This window comes from Perognathus longimembris, chromosome 7 (assembly GCF_023159225.1).
Source record: "Perognathus longimembris pacificus isolate PPM17 chromosome 7, ASM2315922v1, whole genome shotgun sequence".
NCBI classification, from domain to species: Eukaryota; Metazoa; Chordata; class Mammalia; order Rodentia; family Heteromyidae; genus Perognathus; species Perognathus longimembris.
The window spans coordinates 67645880-67666479 of NC_063167.1; the positions used below are offsets into that span (position 1 = coordinate 67645880).

At 44.0% G+C, this 20600-nt stretch overlaps 1 protein-coding gene across 2 annotated transcripts in view; it reads right to left on the bottom strand.

Moving 5' to 3' along the window:
- Nucleotides 1-15843, bottom strand: part of C7H1orf162 (chromosome 7 C1orf162 homolog) — a 32906-nt gene extending 17063 nt beyond the window's left edge. Inside the window, exons 1-6 of one of the 2 annotated variants that reach the window (XM_048351754.1) lie at nt 15625-15843; nt 12405-12446; nt 10615-10672; nt 10005-10099; nt 9722-9771; nt 9281-9495 (exon numbers count right to left, since the gene is read on the bottom strand). In XM_048351754.1, coding sequence (XP_048207711.1) covers nt 9337-9495; nt 9722-9771; nt 10005-10099; nt 10615-10672; nt 12405-12435 — 393 coding nt within the window. In that variant the 5' untranslated portion in view covers nt 12436-12446; nt 15625-15843 and the 3' untranslated portion in view covers nt 9281-9336. Of the gene's footprint in view, nt 1-9280; nt 9496-9721; nt 9772-10004; nt 10100-10614; nt 10673-12404; nt 12447-15624 lie in introns of those variants that run through there. The other variant, XM_048351755.1, reaches the window with a different exon arrangement.
- Nucleotides 15844-20600: the final 4757 nt, after the last annotated feature.

A 20600-nucleotide genomic window follows, 5' to 3' on the forward strand; every position in this document is an offset into this window, starting at 1 on the left:
GAGAAAAGACTGTCCCATTAGTCACATCCTCAAAACTGTCATAATGCCAATTTTGATGAAAGGGTGACAAGCGGCAATGCTCAACCAAATCGGGAAACACAAATGAAGACCAAGACATCTATGCGAAGTTACATTGTTATTTGTGCCAACATTACCAACATAAGATGAGGGCACTGGTGGAAATATGCAATGAAAGGGGGTAAAAATTATGTCCTCATTTGCATAATTTTCCCTTTCCTCCTATAGTGTCCTTCCTGCTGTTTCTGGGAGACCCCAGGCCTTCTCTGACCTTGTGTCCACTGTTCTCATCAGAATCTTGCTCTTGAATGGGGTTTCCAAGCTCTGTCCTCACGTTACTCAGTGGCCCCTTGGTCTGAGCAGAGGTAGGACAAGGAGAGAAGCTGTTGATAGGATGCTGCATGTGCCCTCCCTGACCACACACAGGCTTTCAGGCGTGTTTCTGTATGACCACCCTCCCTACCCGAGGTTCAATTGGCATTAAAAGTGCTCACTCAGCCATGCCCTGGTAGCTCACACCTGTAATCTTAGCTACTCAGGAGGCTGAGATCTGAGGACTGAAGTTCAAAGTTTGAAGCCAGCACGGGAAGGAAAATCCAGGAGTCTCTTATTGCCAACTAACCAGCAAAAAGCAGCAAGTGGAGGTGTGGCTAGTAGTACACTAGCCTTGAGCAAAAACAAAACAAAACCAAAACCTAAGGGACAGTGCCCAGGTCCTGAGTTCAAGTCCCACTGGCACGCATGCATGGGCACATACACACACACACACACACATACACAATATACCAAGTGCTCACTTTTCTTCTGCCCCAAACAACTCCAATCCTTCCATACGGCCACGTAAAGAATTTTTACAAAGGGGCCACCATCCACAGTGGTGCTGTACTCCACAACTCAGTGTATGCTCAAGGTAAACGAGTAGACAAAATGAGACTGCAGACTTCCATGGCAGAGACAGACACCTTCAGTTGTTTGATAGAATCATACTTACAATGGCCACACAACTCTTCCTGAGAAATCCTCAGGTTGGTTCTGCTGCCATAATCCAGGATTCAAGAAGAGCCTCTTTTTCTTCCTTTCTTTGACAAAGAACTTTTGAGTCTGTGGTGATGGATTACTAATTTTCTCCTCTAGTAATTCTAGTAATTCCTGTTGCATACCAGTTTTTGTGGTTGGGCGATAGAACTTGAAGACTAAAACTACATCCCTATTGGACATGCATTGTTTAAAAAAGTGGGAAGGGGTGCGGGGGGGGGGGGCGGGTGGACTTCAAGCAGAGAGAGGGGAGAGCAATGGATTTTGGTATTCCATGCACAAGTGGATGGCCTTAGCACACATACATACTGTGCTCCTGTGGCCATGTTTATAAGGCTCTGGCTATGAACTGGAGAGCTCAAGTAGCTTCCAGCTTCAGATTTGGCAGAACTGTTCGGTGCCGGCAAAGCTGATAGGCCTCCTGGAGTCTGTGCTTCCTCTTGGAGTCAGCCATCTGGAGAAGAACATTCTTGGGGCTCTGCTGCCCTCCGGGGACTGGCTTCTCCTTGGTATTGCAGCCTCTTTGTGGGATTATTTCTCTAAGTTGGTCTTTCGCCCAAATTTTGCAATGACTCTGTGCCTTTATCCAACTGTTTCACTTGCTTCTCCCTCAAATTCAACACTGGAAGCCAATGTTCTGAAGATGGTGTGAGTAATCCTCCTGTTTACAGCCAAAGCACTGAGATATATTGAGCTTCTTTCTTTCTAATGACTATCTAGTACTCCATGAACCAGTCCCTATCACCAGACATTAAGAGATTTTCAAGTCTTTTGCTATTATAGATTATTGGGCCTGATGGGTACATGTGTGAACTATAGTGTCTACCCAAGTGGAATAAAGTTCCACTGCCATCACACTTAGTAAACTTGGATAAGTTATTTAACCCCCTGGTGCCTCTATTTCTGTACGTAAGTTGAAACTAACTCATGTGACTCCGTGGGCCATGATTTGATGCTAACTTGGTTGACACTATAATTAGTGTCAGATAGTCCCTTTCTATATTGGTAAGTAGGATAAATTCTTTGAGTTCTTAGAATTCTTGGAAATAGAATTTAAAATGTTGTTAGTTATTGCTCAACTTCTATTCATGGTAGTTGAACCAACGTGTTCTGCCCTACTCAGTGTGTGTCTTGATTTCCCTTAATTGTGTCCACGCAGGTGGGTGGCAAACTTTTTGATAGACATTATCATAAAGTTGTAGTTCTAATTACCTTTTAACCTACTATGAGTGAAGGTGAATATCTTTTCATATGTTTAAAATCATTGACATTTCCTTTTTAATAAATTGCTCAATCTATTCAGTCTGTTTTCCTATTATGTTGTGATTTTTTTCCTATTCTCTTTTTTTTTTTTTTTGCCAGTCCTGGGTCTTGAACTCAGGGCATGAGCCCTGTCCCTGGCTTCGTTTTGCTCAAGGCTAGCACTCTGCCACTTGAGCCACAGCGCCCTTTCTGGCCATTTTCTGTATATGTGGTGCTGGGGAATTGAACCCAGGGCCTCATGTATATGAGGCAAGCACTCTTGCCACTAGGCCATATCCCCAGCCCTCCTATTCTCTTTTTAAAAATATATTAAGAAAATTAGTTGTTTGTCTATGAGATGAGGTAAATGTTTTCTATGCTTTTCACTTGCATTTTTAGTAGTTTTTCTGATTTCCAGATTTTGTGTCATACACTCAAAGACATGCTCTACTCTAAATTTTATTTTTTTTTAATTCTCCTATGTTGGGGGCTGGGAATATGGCCTAGTGGCAAGAGTGCTTGACTCGTATACATGAAGCCCTGGGTTCGATTCCCCAGCACCACATATATAGAAAATGGCCAGAAGTGACACTGTGGCTCAAGTGGCAGAGTGCTAGCCTTGAGCAAAGAGAAGCCAGGGACAGTGCTCACACCCTGAGTTCAAGGCCCAGGACTGGCCAAAAACAAACAAACAAACAAATTCTCCCATGTCTTGTCTTTAATGACCTTATAGTTAAATTTTTAGGTTACTTTTTTACTGCTGTGACAAATATCTTAGAGAAACAACTTGAAAGGGGAAAAGGTTTATTTTGGCTAACAGTTTTAGAGGTCTCAGTCTAAGATTGGCTGGACTGAGCTCTGAGGATTATGGTTAAAAGCCAGCTTGAGCAGAAAAATCTAAAAAACTCTTATCTATGATTATCTGGCAAAGAGCCACAAGAGATGTGGCTCCAAGTAGTAGAATACCAACATTGAGCAGGGAAAGCTCATCAAGAACCTGAATTCAAGTTCCAATACTGGCTCAAAAATAAAATATGGACTTCATATTTGTGTAGAACTCTGGTCATGACTTCTGAATGAGGTGATGAAAACAAACTCATGAAGAAGGAGGCTATGCTTGTAGAGGGTTTGTGCCTTTACTTGAAAGTCTGTTCATTTGGTTGGTTCTTCCATGGTTGTTCAGTGAAGCTAGGGATACCTTGTACTAAGTTCTGTCCATACTTTGAAAGGATGCTAAGGAGCCCTTCAGGCAGCCATTTGCTGTCAGTTCAAGTGGGGAGAAGGTAGCAATCTTTTCTCTGGCCAAGAAAATGATCCACCACTGGTACTCAAGACTTTGATAGTATTGCTAGATGATGCTTAAACAATTCTGAATTTTCACATAAGCCATGACTGTCGGGATCTGAACGATCCCATTCTCCCCGATCTCCCGGGGAGAATGCCTGAACCCCATAATCTATGAAAGAGCACTTGGCCTTGCCTTCCACCGGCAGAAGGCCAAAGGCATACTCTCATGGACTTGCACTAAGTTGAGGAAAGGTTGCTGAAGCCTCCCCTCCCCCCAGTCCCCTCATATGTTACCAGGAGCGGGGGCGGAAAGAAGGCATCAGGGACATGCTGCTATGGTGGGATGTGTCTCAAAATCTTTAATAGGGAAAGGAACTTATATAGAGGCAATGGTGGGAAAGAAAGGGGGCTGGCCAAAGGGCCGGTCATAGGCTAAGGACCATGTCCATCAAGTGATATCACAAAACTTCCTTTGTGGGCGGGACAACCCCATCATGGTGGCACACACGTGTTTGCCTCCCAGGGAGGCTTTCTTTTCCGGTTGAGGCCAGAAGGTGGGAGGGACTTCCTCCCACACTACCCCAGAGCTGGGGGGGAAGGGCGGCGTCTTGGTTGCTCTGTGCCCTTCCCCCTTTAAGGCCGAAACTGAATCCCCAACATCTCCCCACTTTTGTTTTTTTCAATGAGCAGGGGATGCTGTAAACACATGGCATGTGTGGGCATAGGGCAAATGCTGACATAAGATCTGTGGGGCCCCTTCCACAAAACTGGGGTGAGGGGTAGGTAAGGGTCCATCCGTCTGGCTTTGTCCAGAAGTCGGAATCCTCAGCTGGTTTTTGCCAAGTGCAGGAAGGTGCAGACATCAGCCCTCTTTTGGTGGTGAGGTAGAAGCTGAAACTCTGGCATTCCTGGCAGTTTACAGTAGCTGATAACTCAAACATAAGTGATTAGTAAAACATTCTTTTATATAAACATTGAAGCCAAGGTGCTAAACTTTTGCGTTTACCTTTTTAAACATTTTTATCATAAAACATTGGGGCTGAGTGTCAGTACCCTCAGCTCCTATTTTCTTTCCAACAGGACTCCTCATGTCTAGCAGCAGGGGGAGATGAAAGTAAGGAGCACGGTGTAAAATTCCTTTAGTTTTTGTATGACGCCGCAGGCAGTATTGCCATGGCAAAACATTGAGCCATGAGATGCTCAAGAAAAAAATCTAGAAAGCAAACAAGGAAAGGAAGCTTTGTTGCCTCCTACCGTACGTATGCACTCCTACTTTCCATATTTCCATGGAAGAGCAGAAGTCCAACATGGTCCTCCTTTTCCTGGAGAGAACAAGAAAACATTTCTCCAGAGCGGGTGCTCTGGGTTTAATTTTCCAATCTGGAAAAACACATATACAGTACTCCATCCCACACTGATTCGGGATGATTTAATTTTTCTTGATAATTAACATAAGCATAACTATCCTTAATTAATCCTGGGGACTCCCCTCCCTTTTGTTTTTTAAAATTATGACACTGGTGGCCACCAGGCAGGGAGTATGGGTGGAGGTCTCTTCTTCTGTAGCTACTTCCTGCTGTCAAGGGGGCGATGTAAATCAAGGGCCCCTGGTCAGCCTGGCACCGTCCAGTGTGGCTGGCAAAAGTTCCCATCATTACCATGAGAATGGTCACTGGGGCCAGAGAGCGATATGGTTTCCTCTAGCCCCTTCTGCATCTTGGGCATACCCAGAAGTTTCCAAGGCTGGTGCCTCCAGGGTTCAGGTCTGTGTTAGGGTGACAGCTATGAACAGCAAATTCCCAATTGGTGATCTCAGCAAGAGATGTTATTCTGTCAAAAGACACTTTTGAAAAGGTCAGGCAAAGTATTGACAAGTTCTCAGAGCTGGTTGGCATGAATGGCATAGAACACACCCTGGGCATAAACCAGGAACGGTTCCTTTTGGAGCATAAACCCAATTGTAAAGTGAACAGGTAAGGAGAAATGACTGAAAAAAGTGTTCAATGATAGAAAACTGGTTTGGCATAGCCAGTCAGAGGCAAAAAAATAAATATATATATACACCTATATACAACTGGCAGAAAAGAAGAAAATGGACAGGAATTATCTCTCTCGATTTCCCAGCTCTGATCCATTTTGAAAGGGTGAAACAAGGCAGCTCCCTTTAGGATAATATGACACCATTCTCCTCTCGCTCTACTCCACCTTTCCGTTTCCTGGACTGGCTAAGTCCCAGGAATTTCAACGTTTGTGGCTAGGATTGCATTTTCCCATCTGCGTTTGAACTCGGGGCCTGAGCACTGTCCCTGAGCACTTTTGTTCAAGGCTAGTGCTCTACCACTTGAGTCACGGTGCTGCTTCAGCCTTTTGCTGGTTCTCTGTGGTTGAGCTCTCAATCTGGCTTTTTGCTGTTTAACTGGGATGTGGGATTTTGGAGAGATTTTTCCTTTTGCCTAGGCTGGCTTTGAACTATCCAGGGAGTCTTAGTCATACAAGCCCTTTTTTATCTCCAATTGAACAACAAGGAAAAAACAACAGAGATAATCCATTTGTAACTCGTTGAGAACTGACCAAGAACTGCTTGTTAAGGTTTTGCTATAACACTTAGAGAACATGAGAGTTATATGCCATCAACTTGAATCACGCCATTTAATCCCACTGGCAAGTGAAAGAGAACACAGATAAAATCAGTGCGGAATCCTCGGTCCCAGCAGTGGCTGTGTCCCTCATCCCAATTTGGCAAGTTCCATGCCATGCGATGGAGAAATCTAGGCAAGGCTGCAGTGGCATCTCTGGATAGACTGTCACATCTCGCTCTGGGTTGCCTGCAAAATTTCTATATAGATTGGTTAGGGTGTTTAAAATTTTTTTCCAGCATTTCTGGCTCTGGTATATTGATGCCCTTCTGGTTTAAGCAGGGTGAAAAGACTTTCTTAATCACAAAATTCACCTGGCTAGCTCTGTGACCACTAACATAACTATGGTGATTTAACCTGGAGTAACTGTTAGGATGGGACTATTCACATCCTCACAAGGCTCATAAATCATTCGAGCAGGTTCCAATGCGAGAGAGAGCAAAGGATCGTTAGTAGTGAAACCAGGCAGTTTGGAAACAGACTGTGGTGGCAGCTTCCTGTATCCACGGGCTGCCACCGTCCATGCGGCTAGCACATATGTCCACCTGTATCCTATAAAGCAATATATTAATCCTGGGTCAGGAAAGTTGAGGTTAATAGTCACATTTGTATGAAGCAATCCCAATTCCTTGAACATGAGAGTTTATCAGAACACAGGAGAGAAAAATGGGAAGGTAAAATCTTAATTTATGCCAAAGGGTTGTTAAGACTAGATGCACACTTAACTTTTAACACACTGAATATAAAATAACACACTGGTTTTATACCATTGTACTTTTACCACATGTTGCATATTTGAACCTTATGGAATTTTTTAGACACCTTTGTTTGCATAGAACATTGGGCTCAAAACCCATTTGTCTTGCTTTTAAATCTTACCAACAACCACACGTGCGCGCACACACACACACACAAATACCTGAGCGCTCTTAATTGCTTTGATTGGCCATTTAAATTTTCTGGAATTCCAGCCGCAAATGGTATTAATTTGCCCATAATAGAACCACGTGGTTGAATAAAAAACAAAAAGGAAACCTCTGTTAATTACACACTCCCAACATGACAATTTTTAAATCACAGTGGACAAGCAAACCCTTTTATCCATCTAGAAAAACTCCAGTTGATTTTGTATCTTTGAACTGGTAAACATGGAAGTTCAATCAAATTACCTATTGCCGTATCAAAACTTGGTTTTTCCCTTTAATATTTTGTTTTGGTTCACAATTTGAAGCTTTCCCTGGCTTTAACCCTGCCTGCAGCCCTAAGTCTGACACAGAGAGAAAACGTGCAGGCAAGCAGGCGGGGTGCTAGCCCCTCCCATCAGTAGCACAATCACTGGAGGCTTGTTAAGTCCAAGTCCCCACCCAGCCCAGGGGAGTCTGGCACACCCCACACCTGGGGGGAATGGGTGGGACCCCGCCTTCAATATGGGGGACTCCATTGCGCTCCACGTGTGTTAAGTCAGCGAAATCAGGATTCAACCAACTCACCCGAATTTCTGAGCTTAACGACCATCAACTCTTTTGTTCCCTTAGAGGCGGGGGGGAGGGAGCCAGGCACAAAGCAGTTTCCGCCCAAAACCACGGTCACCGGGCTGCAGTAGGTTGAGCCACTCCGGGCTGCTGCCGCTGCTGCTGCCGCCTGCACACCCCAACGGGAGCACCGGCCCATGGCCCTGCAGAGCCTAAACTTCACTCCGCGCCCGGCCCGCAAAATGACTTCCCAGCGCTGCTTCCCAGGGACGAAGCCCCAGCTAGAGAAAACTTAACATTAACTCCTTTTTTTTTTTTTTTTTTTGGTTTGGTTTTAACTCCATCCGCAGGCTGGGGCCACATGCAGGCTGCTGGCTCTGCCCAGCCGCTGCAAGCCCCTCAGCCTGGCCCAAAAGCAGCTCTCTCCCGAAAGCTCTGCCGCTGCCATGCCGCGGCTTCCCACGTGGCGGAACCGCGCTTCCGCCGCGCCGTGCTCGGCCCGCCACACTCGGCTGCCCAAATACATTCGCACTAGACGCCCGGTGCCGCCCGAGGCCACGCAGGCCCCAGTGCACGCAGCTCGCAAACCCGGGGCCGCGCGGAGCCCAGATTGTACTCCATGCTCAGCCCGCCTGAAGCTGGAGAGAATGCCAAACCGCTCCGGCGCTCGGCTGCCCGCTGCTTCTCAAGCACCACTGCGGGGCCGAGCCGTCTGGCCCGGGGCGCGTGGAGCAGGACTGAACCCAGCCCGGGGTCGCCGTCCTCTTGCTTCGGCCCCACTGCTCCACTGACATTTTTCCATGGGAGGCGCGCCCTGCTCCCTCCCCCGCCTGGCGCCAAATCGCTACGGCGGGGCAACTCTCTCTGGCGCCGCGTCCCGCCAGCCCCTGCCAGGCCTGCCTTCTCTCCATGCTCCTGCCCCATCTGGATGGGCAGGACCCTCCTCTAAAAACCTACTTAGCACAATCTGTGGGGATATTGTACCCCGAAATTCCCGGCTGTGCGATCCGCCCCACATTGGGCGCCAGATGTCGGGATCTGAACGATCCCATTCTCCCCGATCTCCCGGGGAGAATGCCTGAACCCCAAAATCTATGAAATAGCACTCGGCCTTGCCTTCCACCGGCAGAAGGCCAAAGGCATACTCTCATGGACTTGCGCTAAGTTGAGGAAAGGTTGCTGAAGCCTCCCCTCCCCCCAGTCCCCTCACATGTTACCAGGAGCAGGGGCGGAAAGAAGGCATCAGGGACACGCTGCTATGGTGGGATGCGTCTCAAAATCTTTAATAGGGAAAGGAACTTATATAGAGGCAATGGTGGGAAAGAAAGGGGGCTGGCCAAAGGGCCGGTCATAGGCTAAGGACCATGTCCATCAAGTGATATCACGAAACTTCCTTTGTGGGCGGGACAACCCCATCATGGTGGCACACACATGTTTGCCTCCCAGGGAGGCTTTCGTTTCCGGTTGAGGCCAGAAGGTGGGAGGGACTTCCTCCCACACTACCCCAGAGCTGGGGGGGAAGGGCGGCGTCTTGGTTGCTCTGTGCCCTTCCCCCTTTAAGGCCGAAACTGAATCCCCAACACATGACCTCAAATTTGTAAAAAGGAAAAAAAGGACGAGGGTGGGGACTGAGAAGAATTAAAGCCTCATTGAAGAGGCAACTGTGAGTTTGTCACTTTAACCTGAGCATAGACAACAGGATCCAGGTCTGAGGAGCTATTTTTAGTCAAGTGATTGTTCTTTTCTTCTGAAGGTCTGAAAGTCATGCTGGCATAGGTGAGTGAGTCTTTTTGTATGGTTGAAAGCTTCAGAGAAAAAAGAGGAATGAGTGAGTTCAATCTGGAGCCCAAGATACCTCTTCAGAAGCAACCTGAAAGCTTCAGTAAGAGAACCCAACAAGATGAGAACTCTAAAAAACCCACTTGCCTAGAGTTCAGGAAGCAACATCACTATTTCAGTAGACAATGCAGAAGATGAGGGTAATATCAGTCACAATGGCCTTCCAGGGTCCTGGAAACATGGCCATCTTACCTTGGTAGGAGGATCTGAATGAGAATCCAGGGCCTGGGAACTGGAGTGACCTACAACAATTACCAAGAAGAACACATCTCACCAAGGAGGCCTGGAGGAGTGAGAGAGTCTTTCCTTTGCACCCTGGGTGAAGTGGGGAGCAGGAGGTGTTGGGTGGTGTGAGAAGGGCAGGGAGATCAGGGAAGGTAGGCTAATAGGTTGATCTCACCCCTGCCTCCTACCCTCACTGGCTCCTGTCCTCATGGCAGAGAGAAGGTGGTCCCATTCCCCAGATGCCACTTACACCTTCTGCAGCTCTTCATGCTGAGGAAGACAAAGGCCAGCAGCAGCAGAGTCAGTAGAGCTCCAGCAAAAAAGGCCAAGAGTAAATGTTCTTTTCTGTTTTGGTAAAGGAAAGGAAGGAGCAGATGAATTTCTGGGCCTTTTGAAGCCCTTTCTGAAAGCCACATACACCTTTGGTGTCTTTGAGTAAGCCCTTGGGATGACTCTCACACCAGCTAGTGGATTTTCACCTTCATCCACTAGTCATCAATGTTTTGCTTTTGGTTACAGAGGCATTTGGCTTCTCAGTGAAAGTTGTGGATTTTCTGCCTTTCCTGCCCTCCAGCAAATCCATATTCACCTTGCCTGCTTGCCCGCCTCCCATCCCCAACTTCTCCCCCTCCCCCTCACATTCAGGGTCAGGAGATAGTCCAGGGATTTCTGCATCTCCTGAAGCTTGGAGACACCGAGTTGAAACTACATTTCTAAGTTCAAACCCTGATTTAGTAGTTCTACTGTTTCTGGTCCCTTCTCCCCAGACTGCCATTTCTAGTACTCATCCCCTAAAGACTATTAACACTAAATGCAATGTGATGGGACGCAGGATGAAATGATGAAGTGAATGCCTTTACTTGAGGTGACTGAGGAGGCAAGGCTCAGGGCTGGTTGGTGGGACTGTCATGAAGATGTCTGCAAGAAAAGATGGAAGGCATCAGTGAAACCTGTCCCTGTCCTGCCTGCTTCATGTCTCAGATGTCTCCCCTCCCAAAGCAGTGGGAGATTAGTGAGGGGCCTGCAGATCCACAGAAGGTAAGAACACTAGGTCCTTTAAAATGAGAAGTAAAAAGCCAAGTGCTAATTTCTTATACCTGTAAGTCTAGCTACTTAGGAGGCTGAGATCTGAGGATTCCAGTTTGCAGCCAGCCCATGTCTCTGTGAGACATCTCCAATTAACCACTCAAAACCTGGAAGTGGAGCTGGGGCTCAAAGTGGCAGAGTGTTACCCTTGAGCCAAAGAGCTTAGAAACAGCACCTAAGCCCTGAGTTCAAGTTCCAAGATTCATTCTCTCTCTCTGTCTCTCTCTCTCATCTCTCTCTGTGTCTGTGTCTGTCTGTCTGTCTGTCTGTCTCTCTCTCTCTCTCTCTCTCTCTCACACACACACACAGCCAGAGCAGAGCTGTGGTTCAAGGAGTAGAATGACAGGTTTGAGTGAAAAAACACAGACCCTAAGTTCAAGTCTTAGTACCAGCACCAAAAAATTTAAAAAATATATAAAAATAAAATAACATAACTGGATCTTGAAACAACTAGCCAGGGCATAAGTGGTTCATGTATTGGAGTACCTGCCTATAAAGTATGAAGCCCCGAGTTCAAATCTCATACTGGAGGGCTGGGAATATGGCCTAGTGGCAAGAGTGCTTGCCTCCTACACATGAAGCTCTCAGTTCGATTCCCCAGCACCACATATATGGAAAACGGCCAGAAGGGCGCTGTGGCTCAGGTGGCAGAGTGCTAGCCTTGAGCGGGAAGAAGCCAGGGACAGTGCTCAGGCCCTGAGTCCAAGGCCCAGGACTGGCCAAAAAAAAAAAAAAAAAAATCTCATACTGGAAAAAAAATACAGCCTCCCCCCCATCATCCAAAACACATCCAAAAGAAATGAGCTTAGTGTTTTGAAGCCCCATAAGTCCTTTAGATAAACACATCTCAGGTTTTCTCCCTCCAAAGATCATAGTAGGGAGTACTGGGAGACATTGTGACATTGTGCCCCAGTCTAATCAAGACTCTCCATCTGGGAGCAAGAACAAGCATTAACACCCAAAGCCAGTGCTTACCAAAATCCTGAGGACTTTGACCTTGGACAAGGTTACCTTTTTCTGCTTGTTTGCAGGGTAGCTATTAATGGTGGCTGGCCCTAAACAGCCTTAGTGGTTTCCCCAGAGCCCATACTATACACTGGAAGAGAAGTGAACCAGAGCCTTGGATACTGCCCAGCTGGTCTGCTCAGAGTTGAAGGACCAGGTAGTTTTTACTTTTCCATTTTTCTTTTCTTTTGGTGCCAGTCTTGGGCTTGGAAGTCAGGGCCCGGGTGCTACCCCCTGAGTTTTTGTGCTCAAGGCTAGCACTCTACCACTTTGAACCAGAGATCCATTTCCCACCTTTTGGTAGTTAATAGGAGATTAGAGGCCCATGGACTTTCCTGCCTGGTCTGGCTTTGAACTATGATCCTCAGATCTCAGCCTCCTGAGTAGCTAGGATTGCAGGTATGAGCCACCAGTGCCTGCCCTTCCATTTTTTATATCATTAGATTCTGTATTATGCTAAATCCTGATTCCTCCTACTCAGTCCTATGCACATCTCCTGCACAATTCACTGTCTTTGATTTAGCATTCAAGCAACTGACAATGCTCATCTCAAACTTACCAGTTTTGGGTTTAGGGTGACTTCCTCCCATGTTGTCTTCCCCTGAAAACGAAACAAGTACTTTCTTAGTCTGGCAGGAGGTCAATTCTATGACTGATAGACTGAGTGTGTTCAAAGGCCACCACTTGTCTCAGACTTTACCTGATGTGGTTTACCACAGCTTGGCCACCAGTCCCTAGTTTCATAGGTCTAGCAATTTGACCCTTAAGGCACCAAGAATAGACTTATTGATCTAGATTGAATTCTCATCAACCAACTCACAACAGAAATGATGTACAAACTGAAGTGTAAGGAAAATAGTGAGCATGCCTAGCACATATATAGGACATATAATAACACTAAAACAATTCTGCTTGGGGGTGGGAATGTGGCTTAGCAATAGAGTGCTGGCCTAGCATGCATGAAGCCCTGGGGTCCATTCCTCACATAAACTGGAAAAGCTGGAAGTGGCACTATGGCTCAAGTGGTAGAGTGCTAGCCTTGAGCAAAAGGAAGCCAGGGACAGTGCTCAGGCCTTGAATCCCAAGCTCCAGGACTGGCAAAATATCATCATCATCATCATCATCATCATCATCATCATCATCATCATCATCCTGCTTGGTAAGCATTGGGTTACAATTAACTATGAGAGAAGATGAATGGACGATTTTATGACTAGGTGCTACTCAGGTCTACCTCTACTTTTCCTGGAAATTCCAGGTAAAACTTTGGCAAAGCTTCTCTTGGTGGCCTTTTCTCTAGGATCTATCAGACGCTTCTACTCTATTCATTATGTTAAGCTTTCTATACCTTCCTTTTTATCAGAAAGTATAAAGTCAGAAAATTACAGTAATAATATCTAACTACCTACTACCTTGTATTAATAGTTTAGTATCTTTCTCTTTAGTGACACTCTATGCATTCATTCATTTACCTATCATCTACTATCTACTATTTTCTATCTATCTACCTATCAGCTATGTTTTTCCTCAATGGATACATACTTATGATAAAGTTGATTTGATAATTTAGGCACAGATTAACAACAATAAGTAAAATGAAACATAATAATTATAACAATATGCTGCAATAAAAGGGTTAGGTTTTTGTTTTGTTTTGTTTTTTTTGTTTGCTGGTACTTGGGCTTACACTCAAAGCCATGAGCTCTTGCTCAGCTTTCTCATTCAAGGCAGGTGGCTCTCCTACTTGAGCCATACCTCCTCCACTCTTTTCCCCACATTGTAAATAATATTCTTGGACTTGTCTGCCCAAGCTGATTCAAACTATGATCCTCAGTTCTCAGCTTCCTGAGTAGATGGGGTTGCAAGTATGAGCCATCTGTTCAAAGCACATTTCTTAAAAAACAAACAAACAAACAACAATTTCTGATTATTTCTGGAAGTTTCAATTTAATATTTTCAGATCATAGCTGACCACAAGTAACTGAAACCATGGACTTAGGGAAACTAACTACTGTTTATATCTGTACTATAACTTGCTTAATCAGTTCCCCACTTATTGAGACTAATGGCTTCCAATTTATTTCAGTAAATAACAACACATCCCTAAATATTTTTAGTGACCACAATTTTACTTTTTTGGTGTTTTTTTTCCCAGTCCTGGGGCTTGGACTCAGGGTCTGAGCAGTGTTCCTGGCTTCTCTTTGCTCAAGGCTACCTACCACTCTACCACTTGAGCCTCAGTGCCACCTCCGGCTTTTTCTGTTTATGTAGTGCTGAGGAATTGAACCCAGGGCTTCATGCATGCTATGCAAGCACTCTCCCACTAAGCCACATTCACAGCCCCACCATTTTACTTTTTATAGTGCCTGCAGGCCACATAAGGCCCATAAAATCATTGGTGCACGATGAGACATACTTTTCATCAGCTGTCTGTAGTCAGTAATTTTGTATATGGAACACCAGTGATGTTATAAATACCCACTTGGCTATTTTCTGCAAGTGTGTGTGTGTGTGTGTGTGTGTGTGTGTGTGTGTGCACATGCATGTGCTGGTAGTGGATCTTGAGCTTAGAGCCTGCGTGCTGCCCCTTAACTTTTTCACTCAAGGCTGGTACCACTTGAACCTCAGCTCCACTTCCAGCTTTCTGGTGATTAATTGGAGAGTAAAGTTTCACAGACTTTCCTGTCCTGGCTGGCTTCAAATTACAATCCTCAGATCTCAGTCTCCTGAGTAGCTAAGACAATAAGTGTGATTCAGTGGAAGCCCAGCTATTTCTGCTGAATTTAAAGGTAATTTACTTAGCAAATGCCACCGACTGCCTGTGTTTTAATTGTTCAGCTCTTAAAAGTTAATTTCCAAGTCCTTGGACATAGGGAAGGGTGGGGAGAAAGATTGCTAATCATCAAGTATCAGTCACAACTGTAGCAACAGCAACACTATAAACCATTCACCAACTATTTTTAGACCCTGTAGTGTAGGATAAGAAAGGAACCAGTAAGGTATGGTGGGACATGCCTGTAATCCTGGAACCCAAGGGGCCGAGGCAGGAGGATTTCAAGTTTCAGACCAGACTCGGCTATATAGTGAGACACTGCCTAAAGACAAATAGACAGACAGATGACAAAGTCTGACAGAAAATTTTGGTGAAAAGTCTGAGTCATGAGAACAGGAAGCCCACAGTCCATAACAGAATAAGCAGAGGATTTTTCTAGAACTCTTTGTTCCTTTTTGAATTTATGTCAATAAACTTATCCATATAATATTATAACATGATATAATTGTATATTCTTTTAAAAAAACTTAAAGTATATACTGTACTAAAGAATGTATGACCTTACCATTAGGCATATTCAGAATCACCAATGATATTTGGTAGATCAGTAACCTTGACCATCATGCTTCTGGATGTACAACTATCCCAGAGAAATATTACCACCTAAAATAGGCTACTGCACCCTGAAAGACCATCACACATTGCTAGGAAAAAAGCCCCTTTCACATTTAAGCCAAGAGAAACAGGAGGCATTTTTCCCTTTGAAAACAATACAATCATTTGACAAAGGCACAAAATTAAAAATGGAAACAGTGCTATAAATACTGCTTTATCTGGCACCAGAGAATCTTAATCATTACTGTTAAATCCATCAACAAAATGCAACCTCCCAAACATAACCCCCGACACCAAATAAAAACACAAAAGTAACAAAGACTACCAACAGATCGCTTGATATTTGGTGATGATTTTATCTAGATTAAAAGTATGTGGTAAATGTAATTACCTTTCAAGAAAATCTCCAGTCATAAGATGCAGTAGTCTTTATTTACTAGCTTCTGTTACTTGTCTGATTTTTCAGAAATGACAAAGGTTACAACCACTGTCAGTGCTACCACCAAGCTGATTGTTGCAAACATCTTGTCCAAGTTGCCAGATGGACTTCCTCTTTAGGGTCATTGCCACATCCTGAAAAGTCCTCTAAGCAGTGAGAACTGTTTTTGTGTGTTTTTACACATGAATGCTAGAATATAAGGGGATAAGCCAAGTGAATTTCTCAAGTATTTATTATTTACATCAACCACTTTGCCAGATGTGATGTAAACCACCTTAGTCTATTAGTCTAATACTATAACTGTATGTATCTTATACAGTATGGCTTATCACTGTGACCAAGAATCATATAACTGCATCTAACCAGGGAGATGAAGTTGACAAAAATGAAGTGTGAATAATGGAAGATAAAAACCTCCTGGCTGTTGGGTGCTGGGTGCTGACACCTGTAATTCTAGCTACTCAGGAGGCTTAAATTTGAAAATCATGGTTTAAAGCCAGCAATCACAGATAGAAAAAAGTCGGTGAGACTCTTCTGTCCAATTAACCTGCAAAAAGCTAGAAGTAGAAGCATGGCTCATGTGGTAGAGAACCAGTCTTGAGTGAAGAAGCTAGGAGACAATGCCCAGGATCTGAGTTAAAACCTCAACACTGGCACAGAAACAAAACAATAGTAAAACAAAACCAAAACAACAACAACTGCTGAGGCTGGGTTTGTAATCATAGGTAATCAGAAGCCAGAGGTCTGAGGATTATGGTTCAAAACTAGCCTGGCAAAAAAATTAGTGAGACTCTTATCTCAAGTTAACTTGCAAAGCCCCAGAAGTGGAGGTGTGGCTCAAGTGGTAGAGCACCATCCTTGAGTGAAAAGCCAAGTGAGGGTATAAGGCATTGAGTTCAAGACTCCTTACTTGCACAAAAACAAACAAAATCCCTTGCTGTGCAGATGAAGAATGTACTCCGAGTATTGAGATTTCTTTAGAGGGGGAAAGAGATATTAGTTTACATTTATAATAAAATGATACCAATAAATTTTCCCATCAGAGAGACACTATAAGCCAAACAGAATTGGTTTCTGGGATTCAAGCAGTGTATCTGTGGGATCTCAGTGTGGTTCAGGAAATGGCCCATTTGGAGAGGGTGGGAAATGAAGTTACATAGCTGAATTAGCACAAGGTGGTGGAGGTCTAAATATAAGTGAAACATATATAGCCATGCATTGCTTAGGGATGGGGCTACTTCTTGAGAAATGCATCATTAGGTGATTTTGTTGTGTGACCGTCATGGAATGAACTTACACAAACCTAGATGGTGTAGGCCAATCATTTGATGTCACATCATCCTGATGCAACCAAGAGATAAACATAAGGTGAATACCACAAAGTGTAAGTAAATATATTACAATAGTAATCAGAACAATAGCATAAACCTGAAACAGCCATTTATCATTTTCAGGTATTAGGCATTATACATAATTGTTGCTGTACTTTTATACAACGGAGTGTGGTGGGTTTATAGCAGCATCACTGCAGACATGAGAAACGTGTTGTGCTATCACAATAGCCAATGTCCCTAGTGGTAGTTTTCAGTTCTTAATATAATCTTATGGGACCACAGTCACATATGTGGTCTACTGTTGACCGCACTACCATTATGTAGTACATGACTGTATTTAAATTTGATAAAATAAGAAACCACTAACTTTTTAAAAGGTTTATCTTGGCAATGCTAGACTCAGAGCCTTATGCTTACTAGGCAGGGACTCTACCACCAGCCCTTTTTGACTTTAGTGAATTTTTGGATAAGATCTTAGTTTGTGTGTAACTGGCCTGAGACCATGATCTTCCCACCTACACTTCCCATGTAAGTGAGATCACAGGTACACATTGCCATACCTGACTTGTTGGTTGAGATGAGGTCTTGTTTTTGCCTGAACTTGTCTTGAACCATGATCCTCACAATCCTTGCCTCCTGAGAAGTTAAGATTATAGGCTTCCTACATTAATCACATCAGGCCCTAAAGATTTATGACTGGGATATAACATGACAAACATTGTTTTTAAAGAAGAGTATACTATGTTGTATGAGAAAATGTGGGCAGAGAGACATGAAATGAATTAGGAGGATATGAAAATAGTCAGTAGATCATTTAGTAAAGGTGTGGGAATAGGAATGAGAAGAACCAGAGATGTGGTAAGATTGGAGGACAAAGATGTGGGACCTAGATGTGGGTAAGAGCAGAATGAGTCAATGGTTACTTCAAGCTTTTGAACGTCAACAGCTAAGAATCATGCTTACTCATTATAAAGCTATTTATTGAACATTTACTATAGAGCTGAGATTTTGCTATCACGATTTAAAAAAAATTACCCACAGCAGCTGGGCACAGGTGCCTCATGCCTGTAATCCTAGCTACTCAGGAAGCTGGGATCTGAGGATTAAGTTTGAAGCTAGCCCAGGAGAGGAAAGTTCATGAGACACTTATCTCCAATTGAACACCAAAAAGCTGGGAGCAGAGCTGTGGCTCAAGTGATAGACCATCAACTTTGAGCTAAAAAAGCTCAGGGACAGTGCCTAGGCCCTTAGTTCAAGCCCCAAGACTGGCACAAATACACACATAAATTACCCTCAGGCAGGGCATATTGCTTTGGTTCTGCTGTATTGGTTATTTCATCTGGATTATGTGGATTTGTGTAACCTAGTAAATATCATTCATAGGATTATCTCTCCAGTCCTAACAAATGCTTCTCTTCCATTTGAGAAAACATACTAAAATATGGAACCAACTCGGATGCCCCTCCGTAGATGAATGGATCAAGAAAATGTGGTATATATGCACAATGGAATTTTATGCTTCCATCAGAAAGAAGGACATTGCCCCATGTGTAAGGAAATGGAAAGACCTGGGAAAAAATCATATTAAGTAAAGTGAGCCAGACCCAAGGAAACATAGATTCCATGGTTTCCTTCATTGGTAATAATTAGTATATGTCTAGGATAGTCCTAGCAGAGGATCACAATAGCTCAATAGCTATGTACATATGATCACATAAGATGATGTTAGGCGAAACTAACTCCAAGATATGGAAACAAACAAAAAGAAAACATACTGACCTCTCTGAGCAGCTCCAAAGGGGTTGGATTTTCTCAACTCTGCTCTGAGATTCTGGGGCACATGGACCTCCCATACCTTGTTCTAATTTGACCTTACCCTGCACTCTGTTTAGCTGGACCTCCCATTGTTCTACCTAGTTTTATCTTAATCCATAGTAGTTTATCTCTTCGATCAGATTCCCATAATCCTGTCTGCAGGTCATGTTGGAATAGCTTCTTCCTGCCTGTATGAGACTGCTACCAATTACATGTGTTGTCAAGAAGCAGGCTTCTGTGCTACACATGTCTACAGTACAGGGATGCAGGCTAAAAACCTGAGGTACAGCTGGGAGGTTCTAGACCAAGCAGAAGGGAACAGTCGGAGGGAGGAGAAAGGAGAATAGGAAGTCCAAAAGCAAAGAACAGAAAAAATACAGTGCTAAGTGCTACTCACAGAGGCCAAGTAAGATGAGAACTAGAGGGAAGGGACTGGATTGGGAGCTAAGATATATTTTAGTTAAAGCAGCTTGGGGTGTGGTAGTGGAAGGGAACTCAGAGTCTTTGCTTGAGCTGTTCCTTCTGTTTGATGGTCTACTTTCCTTCAGATACTAATTTAAATGCAATTTGTTGGAGAAGGCCATTTGTGAACTTGTGAACTGAGTTCATCTATACCATAAGTGGGGCACCCCAGAGTTTTAATACCAGGAACACATGTTATTCAATGCTCTGTGCACAAGGCTTTATGCTGTAAGCCACACCTACAGTTATACTCTAGCTACTAGCAGGGCCTGACCCATGATGTGCTCTCTACCAATGACTGATGTATGACTTAGTTCCACCATTGAAACACTTTATTCTTTCAAGGTTCATCCTCACTTTCCTTCTTTCAGTGAAAGTGATTTACCCCTGTTGAATGCTAATCCCTCCTCATGTGTCATTGGCTATAGTTCTCCCACTGAGAGACTTTACTATGTCAATAGTCCTACCTTTTTACCTTCCTTTCTCCAAGTTTCTCTTAGCTCAAAATATTCACCTGTGCCAATCATTGGCTCCCTCTAGGTCTTGGGGTAAGCAGTGTATGATAACTATGGTACTTGTCTATTGTCTGTCTTTCAATTCTTTAACTCCATAGTTTCCTATCTCCTTCCCTTATCAATTAAACACAATTATTCTCAAAATAGACACCAAAGACATGTGAGTTATAAACTCTGACCCTTGAAGTCCTACTCTTAATCTCCCTGAAAATTTGATTATTGTCCGTTCTTCCTACCCAAGGCTCTCTGCTCTCACTATGATGACACTACTGTCTCCAATGATGGGCATTTCTCTTTTGCAGAATCTTTTTCTTTTTTGTTCTCAAAAAAACCCTGGTGCTCTTCCATGGCTCTCTATTCTTTCTTTACACAATTCCTTCTCTTTTCTAAATTGTAAGATCCCTTTTCTACCCCTTCAGCCAAGAAACCAGGCAACCTGATACTTTACTTCTTCTAATGTCCCCAGGCAGGTCCTAATGTTACCTTTATTTATTTATTTATTTATTTATGGCCAGTCATGGGGCTTGGACTCAGGGCCTGAGCACTGTCCCTGGCTTCTTTTTGCTCAAGGCTAGCACTCTGCCACTTGAGCCACAGCGCCACTTCTGGCCATTTTCTGTATATGTGGTGCTGGGGAATCGAACCCAGGGCCTCATGTATATGAGGCAGGCACTCTTGCCACTAGGCCATATCCCCAGCCCCTAATGTTACCTTTAGTATGTTCTCGTTTATTTCCTTTCCATCTATTCTGCCAAGGCCTTTGGTTAAGACCTTCAATAATGTGTAGCTAGAAAGATCCAAC